The sequence below is a fragment of the Candidozyma duobushaemuli genome (genome assembly GCF_002926085.2).
Source record: "Candidozyma duobushaemuli strain B09383 chromosome Unknown C_B09383, whole genome shotgun sequence".
Classification (NCBI taxonomy): Eukaryota; Fungi; Ascomycota; class Pichiomycetes; order Serinales; family Metschnikowiaceae; genus Candidozyma; species Candidozyma duobushaemuli.
In genome coordinates this window covers 808,277-833,231 of record NW_020289897.1, presented here as the reverse complement: position 1 = coordinate 833,231, position 24,955 = coordinate 808,277, and the positions used below count along the sequence as shown (strand labels likewise).

The window sequence follows — 24,955 nt, the reverse complement described above, 5'->3', positions numbered from 1 at the left end:
TGCATAAAGCTTGTTAATACCCTATATAAAGCGTACATATCATGGAATAAGCACCATTCTTCCACTAACATCACCCTTCTTAAGCTTTTCAATGCACTCGGGGAGCTCCTTCAATGGGAAGGAGGTGACCTTGGGGTGGATCTTACCCTGTTTTACCAAATCGTAGCACTCGGTAATGTCGTTGCTAGTACCCCAGAAGGATCCCAACACACGAATCTCCCGCAAAGCCAAATCTCCCAAGTCAAACGACAAATGGGTGGCACCCAAACCCACAGGAATGATAGTGCCGTGTGATTTTATATACTTTTGACAAATGTCAAACGTTTTTTGGACGGCCACGAAATCAAGACACACATCGTAAGTACCTTGTTCTATAGTCGCTGGAAGTTCAGTGAAAACCTCGTCAGCACCAAATTGTTTCGCCAATTCAAGAGCACTCTTCTTGGTGTCAAGCACGGTGACATGAGCACCAAACAATTTGGCGATTTGCACACCAGTCGAGCCCAAGCCACCAGCGCCAATGAAAAGTGCTTTTTTGGCTGGGTTCAAATTAGCCATTTTAATGGCGTGGTAGGGGGTCAACATGGCATCGGTGATAACAGCAGCAACAGCAGGATCAGACACTTCCTGAGGTACCTTGATCAAATTACGAGGGTGTTTTACCAACAAATACTGCTGGTATCCACCATCGTTACCAAGTCCGAGCCACTCGGTTTTAAGACAGTCGTTGTCGTAACCTTGGCGACACATTGAGCATACTCCACACGAATTGGGCCCAAAGGCAGCCACACGATCGCCTAATTCCAAGTGTTTGACATCTTCACCTTTTGAAGCCACCAGACCAAAGATCTCATGGCCCATGACGTAATTGTCGCCAGCGTCAAATCCGTCCAAAAGGTGTAAGTCAGTGTGACAGAGTCCAGCAGCCTCGATTTTAAGCAACACCTGGTTACTGGATGGCTGCTCAACGGGCAAGTTCTCAACCAAGCGAATGTTGTTGAGAGACTTGTCAAATTTAAATCCGTACTGTGTTTTTGGTATTGTCGCCATGGTTCTTGCTAGGATTCTTTTGGCTGACTGTTTGCAAATGTTCATAGTTGGCCCCAAGGCTGGCTGGATCTCTGAATATATAATGGCGTTCTCGCTGCCATGACACTATTGGCAATTGCCCCATGGGCCCCTCAATTCATATGGCCAGATCCGGTCAGCATTGCACCAGTCTGTTTTCAGCCATCATGCAAGAGCCTCCTACAACACATACAACAAAGGATGGCAGGGGGATTTCAGACGCATAATTGAACTACATGGCGCCACATGAATAGCCGAAAAGTTCAACTTAAATGCTTAACTGGGAACATATTCGTATTGGTGGATACGTTCCCCCACAGTTAGCCTCACTCGATACGGAGCCGCAGTATCACCTTACCCTAATCACTCCACACTACAGTCATTGAGAACGGAAATTTAGCCGATTCCGCCGGCCTCGGCATAGCGTCGGCACCAGCCTACATGCACCAGATGTCATACTTAAGATATAGATTATTACCGTAGCTTCGTATCGGGTCGTCGTGTGCAGCGCTTGCCTCGAGACTCATACGAGCAAGCCCTTTTTCTCTAGTCTCCACGCAACGCACGGATAACGGCTGGTCGCCTCATCATGTACTTTGTCCACTTGTACACCTCGGGGAACTCTACCTTAAGGTTGATGCCAATCCGGTCGACAACATTGTTCCATGGCACAAAGGACAAGTCTGCCACTGTAGCACGGTCGCCCACAAGCCAGACTGGGTAATCGAAATATCTCGACAGACTCAAAGGCGTAGTGCCCGCAGAGTATGCGGCAGCGTTTTCTCTATCCAAGTCCATGATAAGCGCCTCTCTTCTTTCTGCCAAGGCCATCTCAATGACTCCGTAAACTCTCCTCACCTCGTCGGTGTACCGTTCCACGGCAGAGGGCACCGGACAAGAGTGGAAGTATCTGAAGTGCAACGCCTGGCCGATCATGGGAGCATGGCCCGACGTCTGGAAAAACAACCACAGGGCAATCTGTGACTGTTCAATGAGATTGTCCGACCAGAGCAGACACTCGCCATTGTCCTTCAAGTATTTGGATACCAAGTAAAGAATGATGGCGCCCAGCTCCCAGATGGATGTATTTTCGTTGTTGTGGTCGATGAGAGCAGGCACACGGGCGTTGGGATTTATAGACACGAACTCGGGCGCTCTTTGCTCTCCCAGGTTGAAGTCCAAGAAGATCGTGTTGAAGGGCGAATTAAGCTCCAGTAATATTATGGCCACCTTGAAACCGTTTGGTGCTGATCTGTGGGAGAATAATGTGTAGCCTTCGGAGGGCTGGTTGGCGAAGAACTGGCTGATTCTCGACTGGGTCGCCTGGTTATTTGCAGCCTCGTTATGGAGCTGCTGCTGTAATAAATTGAGGTTTACAGCATTCTGCTGCTGGTCTGAGAGCGATACCAGCTTCAAGCCGGCGCTCAAGTGTGAAATGGTGCCGCCGTTACCGGCGCCTTGATTATGCTGCATTTCTTCCTGATTACCGTCCATGCCGGTTGTTGTGAGTTTACAAGTCAAAGGTAGAGCTCACTGGGATCTGTAGAAAACTCGAGTACCCGACGCTCCAGGGGTGTATAGCTTAACTGTTTGTATTGACTTGGGTTGTTCAACGTTAGGCTGGTGCACCAGAGGTGAGAAGGAAAACCGCGCTGGGCGGACTAACGATAAATGCTGGGGGTGAGATAGGGGGCCCTATTTTCAGTGTTGATTTTTCGAAATTGAATCAAGTATCCTTCTTCCAAATGGAACGAAGTTTTTGGTTTTCAGGTCTCGGAATCTGCAGAATCACCTTTGTTGTAGTGTGGCAGCCGTGAGACAGGGCTTCTGATTGAGACTCACACAGTACTCACAGGGCATGTTTTTTGTGTAAGCGACGCAATTCGTACCAGTTTTACTTCGAGAAGCTACGAGAGTATTTTGCAGCCTTTGTGTTATCCATTTGATGATGGGAACTAAACGAGCAAGCAATTCTTCTGACTCACAGCCGAACGGTGTGGCTGTGGCTTCTTAAGAAATCCACAGATTTGACCAATCGATCTCTAGATATTGCCAATTTGTTAAATGCTATGAATTGTAGCCTGCTCATGTCTGAAAAAAGCACAGATTTTCATCACTCGCTTATTTGTAGTTATGACGTAAGTCGGTGCAACCGCATTTCGCAGCCACTCCACACTATCAAGGATCATTTTTGAATGTGTTTCAAAAACCGCAGATAAAAAATCAAATTAAGGAATATTATACGAAACATCTGCAAAAATCTTTATTATCAGAAGACCAACACACATATTTCACAAGCTAAGAAGTCGCCATTGGCCCCACGAAACCCCCTGCCCCTGTTTTCCACTTATGCCATTGTCTGCATCGCTTTCGCAGCCATACTCTCGGAAATTGTATCATCGCACCCAACAAAACAGAAATCATCGGAAACAAATGATTTCAGAATTTCGTGAATTTGATTAAACTATTCTTGTAATCAATTTTGTTTGTGTCTTTTTTGACAAATTTCACCCTACCATTATTTTCTAGCATTCCTATGGTGTTGACGAAATATGAATCGTGGCCCTGCAGGACAAAAACAAAACATTTGCACTCCCGTATCACATCCCAAACGCACTATCCCAAGTGGTAACCGATCCTCGTCCCTAATCTAAGCACACACCTTAATTAATGGAACCGCACATTGCTGTGCTTGTGTTGGATACTCCAATCGAGTCCATCACGGACGAGTTTGGTGACTTTGGCGATAACGCGGTAGAGCTCCTCAAGGCATCTAAAGTTCCGCTCAAGAAGTACCAGATTGCCTATGACCTCGCCGACCCACTGCAACAAACCGTGACTGATCTGAACTTCTCCGACCTACTGGACGGCATTGACCAGGGCCTGATCAAGGGTTTAGTGTTATCTGGGTCACGCTCAGACTCCTTTAATAACGAGAACCCTTGGATTCAACTGACAGATAAGTTCCTTAAGTCGATCATCGCCAACCGCCCAGGGTTCCCTATGGTCGGCCTTTGCTTTGGCCACCAAATTTTGGCTAAAAACTTGGGCTGCAAGGTCAACAGAAACACGACTGAGAATGGCTGGGAGTGTGGCATCACCACCATCGCCTTGAACAAAAGCATTCTTTCTGTGGAAAAGTCGCCCTTTGCGGACACCTTGGAGACGGAAGATGGTAACGTGCTCGATCACATCAATTTGGTTGAGTTCCACAGAGATGTTGTTTACGGCTTGCCTCCCACTTCCACTTCAAACTCGTTGTTGTCCCAGACCAACTTTCAGTCGATTGGCAGCACGAACAAATGCTCCATCCAGGGTCTTGTGACGGAGTCAGGTCCGGTCAAGATTCTCACGTTTCAAGGTCACCCTGAGTTCTCCACTCCTGAAACTTTGAAACTCTTGCAGCTTACCCACGAAATTGGGAAGATTGACAAGGCGACCTTCGACCGCCTGAGCTATAAGACCAATAATTTGATCAATCACGGTACTGTTGTCGCCAATGTGATCCTCAAATTCTTGGAAACTCACAGCTGATTACGTTCCTTACCTACTTTATAGAAACCTACATGTGATTTATCCGTCGTTTGCCTCTATTTTCCAATAAAGACATCAATATTCATTCCGGTACATTCCAGTACGTCTATTCATCAAAGAGATTACGTTTTGGTGTAACGATTGACAATCCCTGTAATTTTCCCCCCTGGCCACTAGAGAACTTGTGACCATTAATTTCCTTCGTAGTCAGATCGCTTCTCTCGCGGCGACTCAACTTGTCGTTGATGAGACTAAGTTTTTCGAGCTTGAACTCAAGCGTTTTGATTTTATCGTTGGCAATTTTGAGTTCGACATTCTGTGATGAGGTAAGCTTCGTGATCATTTCCCTGAGTTCATCTCTTTGAGTCCTCAAAGACATGATTTCTGCTCTATCGGAGTCCTTGTCAAGAAGTGACTCACGACGGGTGCTGAGGTCTTCTGAGGAATACCAACTGGATGCCTGGTCCGCTTTGCTTTGGTTATTCAACTGCGATTGAAGCTCATGGTTCTTTCTCAACAACTCGTTGTAGTTTTCCAACAAGTTGTCGTCACCTCTCTCATTCTTACTTCTCTGCGCCTCGTCAAGCTTGTCTTGCAATTGATTCACGAGATCATTCTTAGCCAACAACTGCTTATAAAGCTCATTCTTCTCGTAGTCCAACTTCAATGCACTAGGTGTTTGCCCGTGCTCAGCTAAGATTGCATGCTCCTCACTGATGAAACGAAGTCTTCTTTCGCTGTTCAACTTTTCTTGCAAGAGGGCAATCTGCCTCGATTTCTCACGAGATTCATACTCCAAATCTTTATTCGTCAACTCATTATCGCGCTCTTGATCACCACCTCTCCATTTCAATTGATTTTCAAGAGCGAGCTCACGCTTTATCAGACCAGCAAGCTCACTGGCCACCAATTGCAACTCATTCTGCAAATCATTGTTACATGTCATGATGGCCAACTCCTCCTTTGTGAAGTGAAGTGGTCTCTTAGTAGGAGCCACATCTTTGATGGAGGAGATGGAAGACACGCTTCTGTGCTTCAGCATAGACTCATTGTCCACGGACTTCGAACCACTTCTTGACAATCTCTTGATGAAGTTCTTAGATTTGCTGGAAATGGAGGAGTTTCTTGATTTTCTCTTCTCCTTGATTTCGGAGTCTGCTGATGAAGGTACCCTGCGATCGTCCGCTAAGCCTGGTTGAGCATGCCTTTCCATGTGTATATCGGAACCAGACCTCGACAAAAATCCGGATGAACCTGAACGAGCGAGAACGTCTTCGCTTCTAGTGTCATTGGAAGAGACATAGTCTGAAGATTGAGCGTGGTAGCTTTCACCGCCAGACTGGTTCTCGAAAATCACATCGCTGCCGACTCTCGTTGGGGATGATGCTGGAGCTGAGTCTGTTGGCTTTGGCGGCACGGTAGGTTTCTCCTCATTGAGTGAGTTTTGATCAAATGTTGTTTCATCATCCAAGTGGGCACTTTTTGCGGTTTCCTCAGGTGAAAAACCCTTGTCAGCCTTGGAGTAGTCATGCGAATAAATAGATATTTTGCTGGAGTTGGGATAGTTCTTATCGTGGTGGTCGAAATCTGACGACTCCTTTGAGTTAGATTCCAGACTGAATGTGGCTTGAGAGTTGCTCGAAGGTGAGCGAAAGTTGTTGAAAGCAGTGTTGGCAACCAAGCTTTTCATCTTAATAACCTTGCGTTTCTGGGTGTTCGGCGTGACTGCCTCTGTAGTGACAGAATCGTTTGCAGCCTCTCTTTCGGCATTGTTAGTCGGGGAGATGGTTGAAGGATCTTCAACCTTTTCAGAATCCGTCTTACCAGCATTTTTCATTGGGGAGAACTCAGATGCAGTGGTGAAGACATCAGGCTCTGAAGCAGAGGAGCCCAAAGTCTGGAACTTTTGGGCGCTTTGCCTGTTGAAGTCCGACACCTCGTGGTCATCAAGGTCGAAGTTCAGCTTCTTTGAGGTACGGTCGCGTGCTGTGTCCATGTTAAACGATAGGGAGTCACGGTCCTCGAACACTGTCTCGGGCGATCCTTGAGTCTCTTTTTTGAACAAATCTAGCTTGCGAACACGCATGGAGTTGGACTTCTTCACGGTAGACTTTCTGGAAATCTGCGGGCTCGTAGCATCGTTCTCAAACTTATAGACAATATCTTCCTCGTCCTCCGGAAGTTTGTTGAGGTCGACTTCAGCCAGGCGGTGATCAAGCGATTGTGATGTCTCCAGTGCTTCTTCCTTTTCATCCTCTTCTTTGACAACGTTCATGAAAGACTCGTTAGACTGAGCAGCGTGTGGAGACATACCATTATAACGAGCGTTGGGTCCCATGGGGCGACCCATTGGTGGACCTTGTTGCATGCCATGGGGCGGACCCATTCCTTGAGGCATACCTTGGTACATGCCCTGAGGCATACCCTGGGGCATGGGGCCGTTGTGAGCATAGGGACCAGGTTGATAGTAACCGTTGGAACCGGGTCCACGAGGGGATGGGAAAGGTCTGCCACCCTGAGTTAGCGATTGTGAGCGAATGGCGTGTGGCAGCAAGCCCTGAGGAGCCAGGTTCAACATGACGTTGCTGTTGAGCGAGTTTGTCCGCATGTTTGGTGGCATCTGGCGGCCTGGAGGCGGCCTGGGACCGGGACCGGGACGCATCGACATGGCTCGAGGCCCCTGATTTGGGTACATGGGCCTGCCCATGGGTCCCTGAGCAGCACCCATAGACATGGTACGCGGATCGCTCATCATGCCCATGGACATGGCTCTGCCATCTGGGGTCATCAGGGTCATGGAGTTGTTGCCCGCTAGCGACATGGCGCGGGCGCCCTGGGCCATCTCCATTTTCTTCTTGTGGTTCATGTACTTTCTGTACTGGATGTTGTTTTGGGAGTCTTGTTTCCCACCGGCGTTTAACACCGGGATGATCGGAGTCAGGTCTACTGTGCGGGACAGAATGCTGTAGCGGGAGTTGTTGTCGCGTAGGTGTTTGATATCGTTGAAGGTGACGGTGTTTCCGGAGACGTCGCCTATGTCGTAACCAGCATCGTCGTCAAAGAAGGCCTCTTTCTTTTTGAAAAAACGGCCCATCAGCATCGACAGCGCCATCAGGCCCTTGCGGGACGCGTTGTCGAATTGGGCCCGCTGGTTCACCGGCGTGATAAGATCGTGGTTTGAAAGGCTCTGTTGGGGCTGGTAGTGGCCATAAGGGCCCTGTGTTGTAGGGAGGTGGGCAGGCATGTTTTGACCTTGCAGTCTTCCGGAGGCAGCGAACCCACTTAGCGTGTTGATGTCGTTTTCGCCCGCTAGGAGCTGCAGTCTGAGCTGACCCTTTTTTGTAGACGCCTCCATGGGTGTGGTTGTAGCAAGGAAGAGCGGCTGGGTGCAATTTTTATTTTGGCTTATTTCGCAGCAGGGTGTAGGACTAGAGACACAGGGCTACAGGTGGGTAGAGCTGGCCAGGAACCTGTTCCGGGTGGCCGACACAGCAGCCACAAATATTTGAAGCTCTACCAATTACTATCTCATTTTAATTGTCTTTTTGTTTTGACAATATTTTCTGGCTCCAGTTCATGTCAAGCTTCGTCGCCAAGAAGGGGCCTGGAATCGCCATTGTGTGGTGACAGCGCGAAGCCTAGCGGCGGTGGCCTGTGGAAGCCTTTGTTTGCGCCCAGCCGGCCCAGCTTGCACTGTCAACGGGGCGCCTCGAACGTCCACAAGGCCACATTCCTGGCTGCGAAAAACCAATGCAGCATAGAAAAGGGAAAAATTCGCCCGCACCCCCAGGAACCAGGAACACGCGGCGGTGGACAGGGCTGCCGGACCGCGCGGGTTTTCCCTGGCCGAGCTTCTCTGGCGCGAGAAACAGGGCTGGTACGATTCCTCGCATTTGCTGAGGCTCATTTGTTTCGCTCGCCTAGGGGGATTTGGCCTCTACTCTGGGCCCGCGCCTGTGTTCCTCGGACCTACCTGCGCCTCCGATCCGACCTTGACTCTGCCCCAGGCCCTGGATTTTCGGTGACTGGATAGGCACTATGACAGTAAGTTTTACACAAAGCCATTGCTGTAACTCCCGCTTGCAATATGCTTGCAATTAGCAAAATTGCTGTAACTTTCCGCTTGTGCTTGCAATCAGTAAAATTGCTGAAATCAGGCCGACTGGGGCAGATGCTGGCTGTCGAGGTACCACCCATACTTTAGCCGCGGTGGTCCAGCAACTAAACCAACTCACCTCAGGTCCTGGTCAACCACAATGCCAACAATCTTGTATCTCTTTTTGAAAAACTCGCCCCACTTGTCAACGACACCATTCTGCTTCTCGGTCAAATCGCCCGTGTACCACGTATTCTCGGGCTCATCCTTCAACATCTCGTTTGGACCAAGCTGGAGCTTGTTGGTGCCCAATTGGCGACTGGCGTCTCGGCCTACCAAGCGATTGTACGCTTTGCCTGGACCGTAGCTTTTTTGGTTGTGTGTTACGTCGAAGATCATGCCCCGAATCGCCACGTAGAGCTCTGGCTTGTCTACTCCGTTGTACTGCGAGAGCTGGCCCCTGCTGAACATAGGAAGTGTAAGAAAATCGACTGCAGCGTTGTATTTCTGGAATTCGTTGAGCTCGGGTTCCTGGGTCTGGTCCTGGGCCGAAGACATGGCTGGTTGGATCTGTGAAGGGTGAAGCTACTTGTTCTAAAAGTGTGCAGGGTTGAGGTCCGGAGCCATAGAGAGGCAAGAACAATGGGACGGTGAATGTTGGATCGGGATGGGGTGAGTTTGAAATTAGCTTTGATTTGAATGAAACTTAAAGGTCTACATATGTTCGATCTTCTTCGTGGTAAGAGGATATGGAAGGCTGGGTGGCTTGTGTGAAAATTTATCGCATGGACTTATCGGACTTACCATGCTTTTCTTTAATGTCCACATTTTGATCGTGTAGGTAGAGCTATCAGCTTTTTCACAGTCAATTCGAGAAGTTCATGCCAAAATGATGCCAAAATGATGCCAAAATGATGCCAAAATCACAAATCAATTCATTGTGTGATACAAGTGTGCCTAGGATGGACCTTTTCGCAGCCATCCCGGTGATACACTCATCAGTAAGCGTTTCCCTGAAAAACCAGGTAATTAAAAAAATTCCAAACTCACCATTCTCTCACTCAAGCACCACTTCCTTCAGACAAAGCTTTTGCCTTGATTTTATGAAAAGCGTTCCACTAACCTAGCCATCTGTCCTGCCTACTTCGCACATCTAACATCAAGCCGAGTCCATCACCATGCTGTTGCAAACAGACAGCGAGAGGTATCCCCGCAAAATCCAAAAGCTTTTCGCTCCTAGACTACCGTTTCCTTGGAAGAAGCCTATCGATCATCCGCCAGAAAAACGCAGGACTACACCCATCACGCCGATCTCACTGTGGAGAGACGAGATCGAGAAGTACAAGGCTGACCATCCACCTCAAGCGAAGGAGGAAGAGCCGAAGAAATCCAAAAAGCAACTTCATGACGAATCACAAAGAAGGCAGCTGGAAGCCTGGGAAGACACCGAGCTGTTCGAGCAGAATGAGTTCATCAAAGACCCTTACAGAACCGTCTTCATTGCACGCCTTCTATATTCCCTAACAGAGCTCGACATATCCAAGTTATTCAACAAGTTCGGCGGCATTGAGTCAATTCGTGTGATAAGAGATACAAACACTGGTCTTTCACGAGGCTACGGCTTTATAGTGTTTGAACGTGAGCAGGACGCCAAAAACTGTATTAAAGAGTTAGCTCCCACTGGACTACCCCTAGAAAAACAGCCATCCGAGGTCAAACCTCGAAAAATCTTGGTTGACATGGAACGTGGCCGGACTGTCAGAAACTGGCGTCCTCGGCGTCTTGGTGGTGGACTTGGTGGACGTCATTATTCACTGTTGACTGCCCTGCTGTCGAGAGATGCCTCGGCAGCAGCCTCTGGAAGAAGAACAAATCTTTCGTCCAATCCTTATCAACAATCGCAGTCTCTGAGCTACGGCAAATTCAACAAAAGGCCACCATCGGACCGTCTTGGTGGTCCAGCCAAAAGATTCGCTCCTTCATCAGGTGCCCCAGCACCAGCTTATGGCAGCATAGCATCCACTTCTGCTAGCAGAACTCCTCAGTCAATCAGGGACAAATACGCTAAATATCTGAAGCCCGGCGATGGTGCTTCTAGCAGAGACTCCGGCTCTGATTCGAGATCTATTCGTTCGATACGACGCGGATAAATTAATGATGCGTCTTATGTATATAATGCTAATTAAAGGCTGTGCCTTGTCTATTTCGTTAATGATCGTCTCTGTTTGTTTTCTTGATCCATTCATCCAACATCTGGAACATTTCTACCACTTTCTCACGAAGGTCCTTCTTGTCCAGGCTAAGTCTGACTTCGATGTCGCCAATAAGACCGTTCAAATTCTTCAACGTTTGCTGCATAGTATCCTTCATCTCATGAAGTTTTGAGGTGACATTGGCTTCCAGAGCCTTTATCTTGTTCATAAGTGATTTCTCAATGTAGCAACACTGTTGGAGAATGTAAGGGCTGAGTGTGATTTCGTCCAACGGGAATTCCAGAATGATTTGATCACACTGTTTGAAGTTGTTGCGGCCAATTTCATTACGGAGTCTTAAATTGAGGAGGATCATCTCACGTTGGTCTCCAAGCTCCTCATGGTTGACCGAGTCTAGGAGCCTTCCGGCCTCCTCAAACGCACCCTTGTTCATCAAGCGTCTCGCAAGGAAGATTTTATCGCTCGTGTTTAATTCTGGCTCAATGCGCTTCACAAACTGTTTAAGCTGTTCACGCGTAGGATTGCTCAAGGTTTCGTGGAGAATCTGAAGCCTGGGCTTGCACGAAGTCATACGCATTTGATTCAAACTGTCCAAGATGCCAATTCTGTAGTGGTGCTTCAGCTTTCTCAATGTGTTTTCGAGTAAATGGAAGTCAGGCTTCACGCCCTTGCGAAGAACATCTCTGAAGCCTTTGTTCACTCTGAAGGTGACTTGTTGCTTGTCTTTCGCTTTGAGTTTGTTCAACAAAGTGTGCTTGATGGAACTCCATTCCGGTGAGTCGTACTTTCTATCATTTTTCAAGTCATCTCTTTGAAGCGCATATGGAGTAATGTTGGACTCCACCTTAGCGATGCGACATGCCATTAAAATGCGTTTCTTGGTACCAAGATCTAGGGTATTCTCTGGCTTTTGAAGCCAAGCATGCAAACCATGATACATATCTGCGCCCAGATATGGGTATGCTCTGACGAATGCATCGAATAAGTACTTGACGTAGTGAGGCCTGAACTCTGTGGAGTTGGCGAGAGAGTTGCTCACTAATGAATAAAGGGGCATGAACTTTCTCTCTGAGATGTAATGTTGAATAATTACATCGTATGCAAATTTGGATGGCTCGATTCCATCCTTCTTCATCTCCTCAACCATGAAGTGAATCATGCTGGTATGGGCGTGCCTTGCGAGGAATGCAATAGTTGACTCGTAGTAGATAGACAACGCCGATCTGTTGTATGCGATAGAGTTCCTAATCAGAAGAATCTGTTTTATGTCTTCTTGATTCAACTGCTTCTTCTGGTCGGTGTTCCTGCTCTGGATTTCTGAGTGAGTCTTCACCATTGAGATAAGATAATGGTTGTTGTAGCCTAGCTTATTGATAACCTTTGATAAGCCATTAACCTCTTCATCCAGACCGAACTTAAGATAGTGCTTGAGCACTAGGGCAGTGGTGGTGACGTCAGGCGGCGAACAGTTTGAAGACTTGAGCCACAATTGAAAGAGTTGATCGATGTTCTCGAATACCGCTCCCACCTTGATGAGATTAGCCATTGTTGTAGAGAGAAGATGGCTTTCGAGAGGCTTGCCCATTTGAAGGATGCTCTGGAAGAGGGATTTTGCAAATTGGACATCATAGCTCACAACGAATGAATTTACAGCATAACTGAGCGTCATGCTGTTGTAAGCTGGCTTCCGCAAATAAGCATAGAGAAGCAGCTGAAGGGTGTCTGCATCATCCATGTGGTAACATAGCCAGATGCCATTTTCGAGGCTCTTCAGAGAACAATTGTGCGGATTCTTGTTCTTGATTGATTGAAATGCCTCATAGAACTTCGGTATCTGAGGATATACTTCACCAAACTGAGCAGCCGCTTTGAGGTTGTTTTTTCCAATATACCAAGGGGTCTCGATATCCGCCTTGTATATGGGGTCCTGGTCTTCACCAATACCATATGCATCTTTTCTGATCTTTTCCACCATATCGTCTAAGACGTCTGCCGGGAGTGTCAGGCCCTTCTTTCTGTACTCTTGTATTAGCACATTCATCTCCTTGAACATGCCTTTCTGGAACAAGCTGATCATCTTGAGCTTCATGCTTTCCTTCTCGTTTTCTTGCTGTTCCACCTCGTGCCTTTTCAGGACCCCGTAAGGTGTGTATAGCGCAGCTGGATGTAGCTTCGTTAGTCTTGTGGAGATCTGTTTGGTCTGATGGGACTTACAGGAAGCACCTGGTTCTGCCAAAGCACTGACAAGTCTTGAACCAAAATCCTTCGAAGTCTCTTTTAGCCAAAAAGTGCACAGTGCATTTTGGAGTTGGATATTCGTGCAAAATGGGTGTCTGGTAGCTCTGAAGGCGGGCCTTCGAGCCGGATGTCGGTAGTGACGCAAGTTCCAAACCAAGTTATGGAACGAGCGTACCAAAGGGAATTCTCTTTTCATTTAGGAAATTAAAAGAGCTCGCGTCTATGTACAAATCTATGTGGTTGGCTCAGTACATAGAAATTTTATGATGTGATTTCTTCAGGCAGGTCGAAAAAGTCGCGGGCCATTGGATAGATTTGGCTGCGACATTTGGTATCATCGATAGCACACATGATGTCACTTCGACTTTGTGGAAGAATATTGACGAATCGAATTGATTTAGGCTAGAGTCTTTAGGGAGTCATTCCCTTCCATCTCGGGCCTTTTGTGAGGGTTTAAAAAGTGAAAATAAGCACACTTCACTCGTTCTCCGAGATATCGAGAAAGCACGTACATTCAGTTTATTTCTGGTAAATCTCCTGCCTTACTCTTCTACTACCCCGAGTCTCATGCTAATTCCCCGCTATCGAATGAAGCATGGTCTACATAGGTTCGGACCCTGTCTCCTATAAGACATCTTATCCAATCAAGTGAAGCAGGCACTCGCAAAAGTAATATAAGGTGACATATCTTTAAGTTGAAAAACTAACGTTTTTTGAATCAAAGAATCGCTTCAATAAGCGGTTTTGGTATACTGTTCCCTGACAAGTACTATCTACGGACATACCATGTGCACTGGTTGCGAAAACTCTTTCACAAGCCGTATTAGTTCAGTCATGAACTCAAGATTCGAATGCATATGATGAAATCTACCCGCTCAAAATTCGGAAACAATTCAATTCTCTCACTTTTCTTATATCACTGAAATCACGGAAGCTCTTCCGAAATCCGCCCTAACTTCTCGCCTCCAGCTTGTACCCCCGCCTTTCCTCTGTGCACCACATAAACCTCGGCCCCAGATCTTTCAACTCACTACTCCTCTGTTGATGCCACCAAAAACAAGCTACAAGCAATACGTGGACTCGGGACTTGTGCTGCAGACGTATGACTCCGTTGGCAAAGGTCCTCTGGACTTGGACTATTTGATCCACACCCTCAGACACCCTACCCCAGATACCTCGGTGCAAAAGGTGTTGGGGTACATGTACCATTACTTGCCATTCGTGAAGCATGAACATAACTTGAGACTCGTGTTTTCCAGTTTTTTGAGTAATCAGGTCTGTTTCTCGGCTCAGCCGCCTCTGTTTGAGGAGAACTACTTGATCATTGAGGTTTTCAAGTTGATCACAGACAAGAAGCTCAAGATCTCCCAGCCTACGCTTCCGATCAAGACATTTTACGAGGTGATTGGAAAGGAACTCCAAAGCTTTGTGGCATTCAACCCGCCTCTGAATTCCTGGAAGGTGTTGCCCATCATCTCGGGTATACTCTTGTCGAACGAGGTGAGAGATCACTTATACACATCGGTCAACATGCTCCAGTATAAGTGGTTCTTTAACGAGTGGGACAACGACATGGACGCCTTGTTCAAGCGTGCTTTCGGCTACTCCATCTCGCCTGTAAACTCCCTTGATATCGTCAACTTATCCCTCCTAAGTCTCGCATTGAAGTACCATAGGCACGAGAGACTTGAGGACTACGTGGGACGTATTGATCCAGGACTACTTATAAATGGCTTGGTTGACCTTATATTCGCTAGAGGAACTCATTCCGCCTACATCTACACCAAGTTTGGTGAAATCGACCCAAAAGATCCTGGCTCTGAGCAGGTTATCGCTTCTTCCGTCAGCCAAAAGCCGGTCGTCAAGCATCTCAACAGACTTTCATTCCTTTTGGAGTCTCTTCTTGCTGACCTCCCGCACACACAGCCCGCTTTCGAACTTACCTTGACGGTCTCTGAGAAGATCAAGGTGTTCTACCGTGACTTAAATCACTTTGTTCAACGCAACCGCAAACTCAACCATGACCCTAGTATCACGGCGAATGAGAGCTTCTATCAGGCATTTTGGTTCTTGATGAAGGGTCTTTTGTTCGCAGAGGTGATCATTTTCCAAGGTATATTGACTAGGTTTTTGGCGGCAAAGAATCATAATGTCGGATTCTTCGCTCAGCTATTCAAATCGTCAAAGATCTTGGGTGACATCGAACGGGAGTACCATCAAATCTGCTTGCAGGTTACTCAATCCCTTTACTACACTAACTTCATCTTAATGTCTGTTGGTCAAGGCGGTTTTGATGGCTACAACTTCGTTTACTATTTATCAATTGAGATTCTCCTTCACAACGGCCGGCCTTTTGAACTCGAGAATATCACGAAGCACTTGATTGGCAACTATCAGGAAATCAATTTGCATCCTGATGCCCTCAATGCTGACTACGTTGCTAGATGCAAAGCACTCTATGTCTGTGGTCTTTGGGAGAACTACCTCCAACAACTGAGCAAGAAGAACCCTGAATTTGTGAATTTCATTTTTGAGGTGGCATTTTCAATTGTCAGGCAGCCCAATATCGAGGACCACGGCTTCATTGAGGCTGTCCACTCAGTACTCTTGGTGTACTTTTCGACAATGGAGAATACGGATAAGAACCTCGGCAAAGTGTTGCAGTACTTTGAGCTATTGGTGAACCAATTCCCACGAGTACTCTCCGCCAACCAATTGAGTGTTGCAGTCGAGACTTTGGGAAAGAAAATCTTGTCTAATCCCGTCAGATATGCCCGTGATGCTCAATACAAGAATTCCGCTGACGAGTTTTTGGAGTTTGTTTATCACAAATGTTCGCTGACTCGTCCAGGCCTTCCTGTCAGAAGACCCAATAACCAGACGTTCTCGTCGGCTCAACCTGTAACAGAGATTGATGCCTCTTCGACCTTATCTCAAATTGGCAAAGAAGACCGCGATAAAGAGGATCTTGTGAAAAGAAACAAGAGAAAAAAGCCAAAGGATCTCCCAAATCTTAAGCTTGGCTTGATGGCCCAAGGATCCTCTGGCCAGGAATACTTCGAGAATAGACTGGAGCCTGAAACCTCGCGAGAGGCCATTATCTTGGCGTTCCTCAACATCATTCCATACCTCCCAATCAGCCTTTTTGTACCATGGCTCGATCGCATTTGGGCGCTTATCAAGGCCAGTGGAAAGGAAGAAAGGCCATTCTTGACTGAGAGGCTCTGGAAGGTGATCAGCGAGAACCTTGACCTCAACAGGTGCGAGATCGCCTACGAATGGTGGTATGAGACCAGGGGCGCTGTGGAGCAAAATATCACGGTCAAGCTTTCACAAGTCAAACTTTAATTTAAATAGGTATTAGAAGTTTGTTGTATTTTGGCGTAGTAGAGATGGTGATGCTCGAGTGCATACATAAATGCGACATATAGAGAGATGAGGCCTCATCGCATCTCATACTAACCATGGCTAGAAAGAAGTCCGCTGCTAAAAAGGCCAGAGAGGCTGAAGCACTTCAAGCAGAAAAAACTCAAGCTTCGGAACAAAAAGAGATTGTCGAGAAGAAGCCAAAAGTCACAGAGCCTGAAGTTGATAGTGATGAAGATAACTCCTCTTCATCTGAAGAAGAAGACGAATATGGAGAATTGTTGACTGAGAACGTCGAGAGCTCCATTCAGAACGTTTTGAGTGCATTGAAGAGTGATCCTAAGAAGCTTTTGGATCCAGAGGCCAAATTCTTCCACGAGAACGACACTGCGGTCTCGAAGAAGTCCAAAGACAAACCCTTGTACTTGAAGGACTACCACCGTCAGACTTTGTTGCTGGGCGACTACAAGAATGATGATGAGGAAAATGAATTTGGAACTGTCGACGGTGAGAAGCCTTTTGTTATTACTGAAAGGGAAGAGAGAAACCAGCTTCTTGACGATATCAAGAATGCATTCGACGGAGAAGAGGAGAATGACGACGAGGACGATGGTTTCATGAAGAAGAAGGAGAAGCTGGATACCGCTAAAGATATTGTTTCTCTGCTACCTGACCCTAGCAAAAGTGCTCAGGAATTCTTGAGTGCTTTCCTCGATAGAAAGGCATGGGTGCCCACTGAGAATGACAAGGTCATTGACTTGGACAAGATCGACAACGAGGACGAACAAGACTTTGACGATGCTGTTGACGAGTTGGAGAGAGCTTACAACTTCCGTTATGAGGATCCAAACTCGGCAGAAATTGTCTCGTATGCTCGTAACCAGGCCACTGTGAGAAGAGCCAAGACGAATGCAAGAAAGAAGGAAAGAGAGAGAAAGCATGCTGAGAAGGAGAAGCAGAATGCTGAAGTTGAGAAAGCCTTGCAGAAGAAGAAGACAGAGAAGTTGAACAAGGTTGTTGACAGACTTAATAAGATCAAGGAGGCTGTTGGTGAGGACATCAGCAACGACGTCATCGAGAAGGTCTTTGGTGACTCGTTATTGAATGATGATTTTGACGATACGGACTGGGATGACAAAATGGCCCAGGTTTTCGATGCCCAGTATTATGACGCTGAGATCGCAAAGCCTGAGTGGGATGAGGACGACGAGATCATGGCAGAATTCCATGCCTCCAAATCTGCTGAAGGTGATGAAGAGGATGGTGAGGCCGAAGGCGAGGAAGCTGAAGTGGAGAAGCCTAGCAAAAAACTGAAGAAGGAGAAATTGAAAGAGAAAAAGGAAGCCAAGAAGCTGAAGCATAATATCAGAGAGGAGGCTGAAAAGATCGTCGAAGCCAACAAGCTTAGAATCAGGGATGAAGTTGAGGAAGAAAGAGGACGTTCCAAGGAAAACGAAGCTAACAAGTTCAGATATAGAGAGGTATCCCCTGAGGCTTTTGGTCTTTCAACGAGAGAAATTCTTTTAGCAGACGACCTGGCTTTGAACCAGTTTGTCAGTATCAAGAAGTTTGCGCCTTACAGGCCGAAGGAGCTCGCTTTGAAAGACAAGAGAAAGTTTGCAAAAAAGAAGCATCTACAACAATGGAGAAGAGATGTTTTCAAGAACAAGGAAGGACCTGCCAGGCAGCCTGGTGAGGAGGAAGGTGAAATCTGGATTCCTAATGAAGCCGAGGAGGAGCAAAGACCTCGCAAGAAGAGCAAGAAGTCAAGGAAGTGAACAACGTCAAATTTGCATCTATATAAAACCTTATACTACAACAAAAACCAAAATTCCCAACCAAATACTTACCTAAAGCAATAGAGTAATCACTTCTAATAGATTTTGAACGGACAGACTGAAATTCATTGGGCAAGAGATTTCGCAAGCTTCACCTAATCGTAACCTTTGGGGAAACTAATGATGGACTTGGCCGCATCTCTGGACCTAGACTTGATTTTCATACCCAACGATCTGATAGATCTCTTCTCGTCTTCTTGTTTTATGATAGATCTCTCACGAGACTTCAAGTAAAGTCTAACGAAACAAAGCAAGCAAACAACAACACTGAAAGAAATTGCAATAATACTGAAGAACCAAGCAAGTCCAGCAACTTCCTGTCCGGGCACCTCAACGTTCATACCGAAGGCAGAAAATACCGAGTTCATTGGCAAGATCAAGGTACCGAGCAAGGTGACACCTCCCAAAATTTCTGTGACCCTCAAGTTAGCGTTGAAAGATTCGACTTGTAATTGTGCCAAGTAGTTGGAGTGTGATCTGCTAAAAATCTTCTCATAAGCACCTAAGTTTTGGTACATTGTGAGAACGTGATCTTGAATGTCGCCCAAATATAATGCAATGTCAGCTCGTGGTTGTGCGACCTTTCCCCTTTGCTGATTGAAGTCAGATTGATTGGCAGATTCACTGCCTGACTTTGGAGGTGGGCTGAAGTCCTCGTATGCACGGGCGCCATAAGGATTCTCGTCCTGACATCTCTTGGCGAACATCTTGATAACATCTGCCTTATTCGAGAGAAGTCTCATCAATGTCATGACCTTTCTTCTTGCTTCACCAATTTTACGCAACATGGAGCTGAAGTTCATCTCACGGGCAGTCAAAACCGAGTCTTCAATAGCATCGGCTTCATACTCAATACCCATGATGACGGGCGCAAAACCATCGGTGATGTCATCGATCATAGCGTAACAAAGCCAATCAGCGTTCACGTCAACATATTCTCTCAACTGACGGACTCTTCTTCTAACATTGGCTGGATGAGGAACAGGAGCGAAATGGAAAGTCAAGACACCCTCTTTGAAAACAACGATGTAGAAATTGATAGGCTCCAAGTAGTCCTCAGACTCCTTGTCGGGCTCAAAAGTATGGAAACACACAAAGTAGTAGCTGCGGAACAATTCGACCTTCTCACGGGTCTCTTGCATTCTAATATCTTCCGCAGTCAAAGGATGAATGCCAAAGGCCTTAGCCAACGTCTTCACTTCAGCGTCAGTTGGACAGGTAACATCCAACCACCAAGTGCCATCTCCATTCTTGAACAAATCCTGAACAGTCTGTCCCGGCTCAACCAAGGACGGAATGTCAGGGGAGTGGACGGTTTCCTCGTTGTCAGAGTGAAAGAAAGAGAAACGCTCTGGCAAGGCGACGTCATCGTCCTCATTGATCTTGGCACCACCAAACTTGACAACGTAGGACTCGTCATCAGGGGTGTTCTTCTCGTAGAAAGCCGAGTCGGACGACTCCGAGCCATGCCTCCCCTTGTCAGTAGTGGTTCCTTGGATGGAGGGAGCCTTTTGGGAGATCAGGTCATTGTTTGTTCTGATCTTCGACAAGATGTGCTTGGGAGTGTACTTGGCTGCATTCTTGCTCAAGGGTCTACCGGAGAGTGCATTGCCCGTAGATCTTCCAGAGGACAGCGCGTCCCAGCCAGTGTTCAGGGCAATCATGTTGGCCTGTTGTCTGAGCTGTTCAGCATTTTCTCTCTCTTCTTTGATGAACTCCTCAATTTCATCAAAATCGATTCCATTCACACGAACATGCTCCCGCAACATAGGGAAACAAACGTCCTCTTCTGTCTCTTGAGAGGTTCTGGAAGCGTGGGAATCAGCATCGCTGTCCATCGAAACCTTGGAAGGTCTGCGGTCACGTCTCAGAAACTGAGGAGCGTTAGCGTCAGAGCCAAAGGTGTCGTTGGTGCGGTATCTAGCTAAAATATTCAATTGGTCCTGTCTCTCCAAGGAGCTGCGGGAATGTCTGCTGGACCGTCTCATCAAATATGCAGCATCCTCGGCAGAAAGAGCCTCGCTGACCGACTGGGAACGAGTGTTTCTGCGGACTCGAGGAATCTCGAAATTCCTCCTAGGCCTCGCAGCCTCGGGGCCTTCCTCATCAGGAGGAGGCAAGTTCTCCCGTTGTTGTCTGTGGTCGTTTAAGACATGGTCGGGGCGCTGGGGCACGGCCTGGTTGGCCGAGGTGGAGTTGTAGCTTTCAGAGTCGGACATGGCAAGAGCGCAGGGTTAACTTTGGATCACTTGCTTTTTTCTTCTAATTTAGCGCCAGTGGGCTGTGATCATGTCTGGGGAGGACAGGCGAGCAAAGAACGATGCGTGGTGGGTCTTCATAGATGGAAGTCCAATGGGTCTATCCTTCTTTGGGTGAAGAAGAAAAGAGAGAGAAAACGGTGGAGCACGATGCCCTTTTATTTCGCGCTGAGAAAAATCACTGCAGAGAAATTAAGACAACCATTTTCATCACACGCCATGCAAGGCTTTTGCTCCGACGACATGCTTGAAAAAAAAAAAAAAAAAAAAAATTAGACTTTTGCCGAAAATAAGCTTTTCACTATTCGACATTTACCTTTCCAGTCTCTGGAAGATTTCTTTTTTTCAGTACTTTTGTGTGATCAGGACGTCCGGTGACCACGTTGTGCCATGCCCTGGCACTCGCCTCATCACAAATTTATTGGCACAGGCCACTTGCTCGCACCACCTCGATTCACTCAACCGCCCTATCAGCACCTCAGCCCCCGGGCTGTTTTTGCGGGATTTTTATCCTGACAAAAGTAGCGGCTACATTTTTTGGCTGATTAAATGAAAATACTTTTTTTGTGTACTTAACCAATTAATTTTTGTCGCCCCCCTTCCCACGAGATACTCTTGCTTCTGCTGCCTTGGAACAATGCCAGTGCGCACTGGGAACAATCTTAGCGATGGCTCGCCAGGGCGATGTTCCGAGAAGATGAAAAATTTCTTGCCATTTTTTCGCTATCCCTTCTCAGTAGGCATTCTTTTTGAAAATCCCTCGCATACCACTGTGGCATCGCCTCGCCTTGTTCGGGTCCCACGCATTGCACGATTTTCCACACGGCTACCTATCACAAAATAAATTGAATATTTTTTTTTTTTCCGATTTCTGTCATTTTCTCCACTCATCCAAATCTCATACATCTACATCAATTTAAACTTCTCTTCACCGCAACCATCTATTCTACCTGCCTCACACCGTCTAAACAATGCGCAGCATGTACAATCTGGGTTAGCCCGCCCTGCGCACTCGCCGCTGCCCTGACTCATGCCCTATCTACCGGCCTAGCACCACTCGACTGGATTCTGCAAAACCTTCACCAAACGGGCCTCCTCGGTGCCTTCTTCTGGATGGTGGTCGTAGACCCAGCTGGCCGTTGCAGGCAACGACATCAAAATACTTTCGACTCGCGAGCCGGGCGTCTGCAAGCCAAACTGCGTGCCTCTGTCCAAGACCAAGTTGAATTCGACGTAGCGCCCGCGGCGGATCTGCTGCCACTTTTTCTGCTCGGCAGTGAAGTCTTGATGCATGCGTTTTTCAACAAGCGGCACGTAGGAGGGCAAAAAGGCGTCGAAGCACGATTCTACAATTCGTAAGATCTCGTCGGCGGGCTTGTCGTCAAAGTCGTCAAAGAAAATGCCGCCAACGCCTCTAGTCTCGTTTCTGTGCTTGATGTAGAAGTACTCGTCGCACCACTTCTTCCACTTGGGGTACAATGCCGTGTCGTACTTGTCCAATGCATCCTTGTGTGTCTGGTGGAAGTGCTTAGCGTCCTCGTCATACAAGTACGAAGGTGTGAGGTCGCATCCACCGCCAAACCACCATGTCATCACCTCGCCATTGTCGGGATCGGTGGTTTCAAAGTATCTGTAGTTGGCATGGGTGGTTGGAGCATGGGGGTTGTGGGGTGGATCACCATTGACAATCCACAGGCGAAAAAGTCCACCGATCCGTCAGCTGCACCCTTGAGGTTACGGTGGTCAGCACGCATTCGCTGGACAGCCTGAGGAGGCAATTTGCCGTGGACAATTGAGATGTTGACACCGCCCTTTTCAAAAGTGGTGCCGTCCTGGAGAACCATCGACTCTCCGCCTCCGCCGTTGTTTCCTCTCACCCAGGCATCCGTGTGGAACGTGGTGGTGTCCAAGGCGGCAAGCCCGTCGGTGATTTCCTTCTGCTTCAAGCGCACAAGCGCTTCCATTCTCTCTCTGATGGAGAGGCTGCTGTCGTGGATTTTGTCGGCCATACTTGATGAAAGAGACTCGCTCGTGCACTTATATATGGGTAGCCTGCACGCTTGAGCTAGTGGTGTGATAGTATACGAGTGTGTCCTTACGGAGCCAGCTGGCGAATGGGCTTTGGTGTATTAGTGAGGCGATTTGGGGAGGTCAGAAATAGCCTATTTTCACTTTTACGATTGGTTTTAGGGGCTGGGCACTGGGTGGTTAATAAGGTATCAGGTGCGCAACGGTTGCAAAATATGCTCTTACGGGGAGAGTAGTACGAAGCGGCACAATCAGCAGTAAGTCGATATGGTTTAAACCGTTTGTTCTTACTTTTAGTCTTCTCTCTTTATTCGCTTCGTGTAGTTTGGTGGAACCCGTGGGCCTCAATTGACACTAGACTGACATCAGGCGGACCACTCCGTTTCTCCTTTCTAGCGTTGTACGATTGACCGAAGCGAGAATACTTGACAGATACGTGTACGAAAAGGGCATGCTGGGCTAGTCGAGAAGTGAACATGGCCCCGTCAAGCAAATCGTGGAAATCTCCTAGTAAGAGCCAGTACGAAGAACTGCTAGGCACAATTGAGCCGCATCAATCCTCGAATGAAACTTCACATCCCTTAAGCATACTTAGTTGTCAATCTGAAGTTTATGTACAAAGAGCACCCAGAAATCCTCTATTTCTATGAAAGTGACGTGAGGGCGACAGAATCCCGCTACCATCGCACCGGAGTGCACCACCTCGCCATTGGCAACTCAATTGTCCATCAGCACAGTGGCATCGGCCTCCCTGGTATTCTCCATGACATACAAGGCGTTCTGCCAGTCGCTCCCGTCCGCCCTGGCTACGGCCTCCTCGTGATTCTTCGCTATGCCCGCAGCCAAGTGCCTCCGCACAATCCTCTCCCGCACCGTTTCTGGCGCAGTGCGGACCACCCAGAGCTCATCCACCAACTCCGCCAATTGCACCCACGGCTCGTCCTTCAAACCTACGTAGTTGCCCTCGATAAAAACAACCTGTGCCAGCGGCTCAATGCAAATGTCGTCTTCAACCGGATCCTTTTTAGCGTGGTCAAACAGCGGCGCCAACACTTTTTCGCCGTTGCGTACCCGCCTCACGGCATCCACAAAACGGGCCCCGTCAAACGTATAGGGTGCTCCGCGGCGGCGGAAGGCCTCCTCGGGGTCGTCGAAGCGCGCCAATTGCTCGCGGTAAAAGTGGTACCCGTCCTGCGGGAGCACTTTGCTCGACACTCCGCACGAGGCCAAAACAGCCACCATTCGTTCCACTAGCGTCGATTTGCCTGCGCCCGGGACGCCTGCCACAGCCACGACGACACGTTTTTTCTGCTCGAGAAGCCGCTTCACCCGCTCCTGCAATTGATCGAGTTGGCTGCTTTCGTAATGCATCAGTCAAAGAAGACCTTGTGTTCCGTGCCCGACCACTGGATAGTGGATGCTCGCTGCTTTATGTATGCCTTCCACCTCCACCCCGCGAATGCCTATCTGTGCTATCTAACGGACTTGGGGTCAGTGTGGGCCGAGACAGCCTCACGAGACGACGTTGCCGAGCGGGCTCGGGCGTTAGGCCTCCTGAGGGTGGACTCCGACACTTTGGGTGTTTTGGAACTGGAAATCCAGGCTGCTTTTGACGATAAGCTGGTTCATATAAAACAGCTGGGTGACCTCTACATCGTCTCGGTGGACCTACCGAACCTCACCTGGAAAATGCGGTTGCAAAAAATGGATCCGCCCCACGCAGCATCATTCCTAGCTTCTCTCAACATCTCTCAGTTTGCCAACCATAGTTATCTCGCATACAAGGTGTCCCAGCTTGAGAAAGCCTTGCGGGCCAAGGATAAGTACACCTTGTACTTGGAGGAGAACTATAAAACAGTCAATGGCACGGTACTCATGGACAAGTACAGGCGACAAAACGCTGATGATGCTCCATTTCTCCAGCCCTACTCCCGCGGTATCTTCGATGGAAGGGTACGAGAGCTGTACGGGCTGTTGGGCCGGAAGTTGGAAGCAGATCCCGGCTCTAGAGACTCGCTCATATGGAACTTGATTGACTCCGTAACGCAGGACGTGCAGACTTGGAAAGCTGGCCAATGGATACAGCTGTCGGACACGGCTGCTGTGAAAACAGAGCAGGATACCATGATTGGCGAACCCACAAAAGTCAAGACAGAGGAGAGACTGGTAGATCTCAAAAATGAAAGTCCCTCGCCAAAGGTCGAGTCCCCAAGTAAAAGGCGTCGTGTTGGTATTTTAGGACGTCAAAGAGCTACCAGCGAAGAGAAAGCCAGTCCCTCTCCTCAGTCGCCTGGGAAACGTAAGCGGGTTGGCATC

General features: G+C 47.8%; 13 protein-coding genes across 13 annotated transcripts; 5 read left to right on the top strand and 8 right to left on the bottom strand. All coding sequences in view use genetic code 12, as the record gives it.

Moving 5' to 3' along the window:
- Window positions 1–39: 39 nt before the first annotated feature.
- CXQ87_003259 (zinc-binding dehydrogenase) lies at window positions 40–1,050 on the bottom strand (the record flags this gene model as incomplete). Its single annotated transcript, XM_025481741.1, has 1 exon — window positions 40–1,050. One exon carries the CDS (start codon window positions 1,048–1,050, stop codon window positions 40–42), a length of 1,011 nt encoding a protein of 336 aa, XP_025336359.1.
- Window positions 1,051–1,614: 564 nt separating this feature from the next.
- Window positions 1,615–2,562, bottom strand: URE2 (Ure2p; the record flags this gene model as incomplete). The annotated part of the gene is made up of 1 exon (XM_025481740.1): window positions 1,615–2,562. The coding sequence occupies one exon, from the start codon at window positions 2,560–2,562 to the stop codon at window positions 1,615–1,617; it is 948 nt and encodes a 315-aa protein (XP_025336358.1).
- Window positions 2,563–3,738: 1,176 nt separating this feature from the next.
- On the top strand, window positions 3,739–4,602 carry CXQ87_003257 (putative amidotransferase; the record flags this gene model as incomplete). The annotated part of the gene is made up of 1 exon (XM_025481739.1): window positions 3,739–4,602. The coding sequence occupies one exon, from the start codon at window positions 3,739–3,741 to the stop codon at window positions 4,600–4,602; it is 864 nt and encodes a 287-aa protein (XP_025336357.1).
- A 106-nt stretch (window positions 4,603–4,708) lies between these two features.
- On the bottom strand, window positions 4,709–7,957 carry CXQ87_003256 (uncharacterized protein; the record flags this gene model as incomplete). The annotated part of the gene is made up of 1 exon (XM_025481738.1): window positions 4,709–7,957. The coding sequence occupies one exon, from the start codon at window positions 7,955–7,957 to the stop codon at window positions 4,709–4,711; it is 3,249 nt and encodes a 1,082-aa protein (XP_025336356.1).
- Window positions 7,958–8,833: 876 nt separating this feature from the next.
- Window positions 8,834–9,256, bottom strand: CXQ87_003255 (uncharacterized protein; the record flags this gene model as incomplete). Its single annotated transcript, XM_025481737.1, has 1 exon — window positions 8,834–9,256. One exon carries the CDS (start codon window positions 9,254–9,256, stop codon window positions 8,834–8,836), a length of 423 nt encoding a protein of 140 aa, XP_025336355.1.
- Window positions 9,257–9,876: 620 nt separating this feature from the next.
- On the top strand, window positions 9,877–10,848 carry CXQ87_003254 (U1 snRNP complex subunit; the record flags this gene model as incomplete). Its single annotated transcript, XM_025481736.1, has 1 exon — window positions 9,877–10,848. The coding sequence occupies one exon, from the start codon at window positions 9,877–9,879 to the stop codon at window positions 10,846–10,848; it is 972 nt and encodes a 323-aa protein (XP_025336354.1).
- Window positions 10,849–10,906: 58 nt separating this feature from the next.
- CXQ87_003253 (uncharacterized protein) lies at window positions 10,907–13,345 on the bottom strand (the record flags this gene model as incomplete). Its single annotated transcript, XM_025481735.1, has 1 exon — window positions 10,907–13,345. The coding sequence occupies one exon, from the start codon at window positions 13,343–13,345 to the stop codon at window positions 10,907–10,909; it is 2,439 nt and encodes an 812-aa protein (XP_025336353.1).
- Window positions 13,346–14,193: 848 nt separating this feature from the next.
- Window positions 14,194–16,497, top strand: PEX8 (Pex8p; the record flags this gene model as incomplete). The annotated part of the gene is made up of 1 exon (XM_025481734.1): window positions 14,194–16,497. The coding sequence occupies one exon, from the start codon at window positions 14,194–14,196 to the stop codon at window positions 16,495–16,497; it is 2,304 nt and encodes a 767-aa protein (XP_025336352.1).
- A 116-nt stretch (window positions 16,498–16,613) lies between these two features.
- On the top strand, window positions 16,614–18,293 carry CXQ87_003251 (uncharacterized protein; the record flags this gene model as incomplete). Its single annotated transcript, XM_025481733.1, has 1 exon — window positions 16,614–18,293. The coding sequence occupies one exon, from the start codon at window positions 16,614–16,616 to the stop codon at window positions 18,291–18,293; it is 1,680 nt and encodes a 559-aa protein (XP_025336351.1).
- A 155-nt stretch (window positions 18,294–18,448) lies between these two features.
- On the bottom strand, window positions 18,449–20,572 carry ALR1 (Mg(2+) transporter; the record flags this gene model as incomplete). The annotated part of the gene is made up of 1 exon (XM_025481732.1): window positions 18,449–20,572. One exon carries the CDS (start codon window positions 20,570–20,572, stop codon window positions 18,449–18,451), a length of 2,124 nt encoding a protein of 707 aa, XP_025336350.1.
- Window positions 20,573–21,658: 1,086 nt separating this feature from the next.
- HEM13 (coproporphyrinogen oxidase) lies at window positions 21,659–22,620 on the bottom strand (the record flags this gene model as incomplete). Its single annotated transcript, XM_025481731.1, has 2 exons — window positions 21,659–22,241; window positions 22,298–22,620. The coding sequence occupies 2 exons, from the start codon at window positions 22,618–22,620 to the stop codon at window positions 21,659–21,661; spliced, it is 906 nt and encodes a 301-aa protein (XP_025336349.1).
- A 736-nt stretch (window positions 22,621–23,356) lies between these two features.
- CXQ87_003248 (uncharacterized protein) lies at window positions 23,357–23,881 on the bottom strand (the record flags this gene model as incomplete). The annotated part of the gene is made up of 1 exon (XM_025481730.1): window positions 23,357–23,881. The coding sequence occupies one exon, from the start codon at window positions 23,879–23,881 to the stop codon at window positions 23,357–23,359; it is 525 nt and encodes a 174-aa protein (XP_025336348.1).
- Window positions 23,882–24,004: 123 nt separating this feature from the next.
- Window positions 24,005–24,942, top strand: CXQ87_003247 (uncharacterized protein; the record flags this gene model as incomplete). The annotated part of the gene is made up of 2 exons (XM_025481729.1): window positions 24,005–24,881; window positions 24,926–24,942. 2 exons carry the CDS (start codon window positions 24,005–24,007, stop codon window positions 24,940–24,942), a joined length of 894 nt encoding a protein of 297 aa, XP_025336347.1.
- Between the last annotated feature and the right edge of the window lie 13 nt (window positions 24,943–24,955).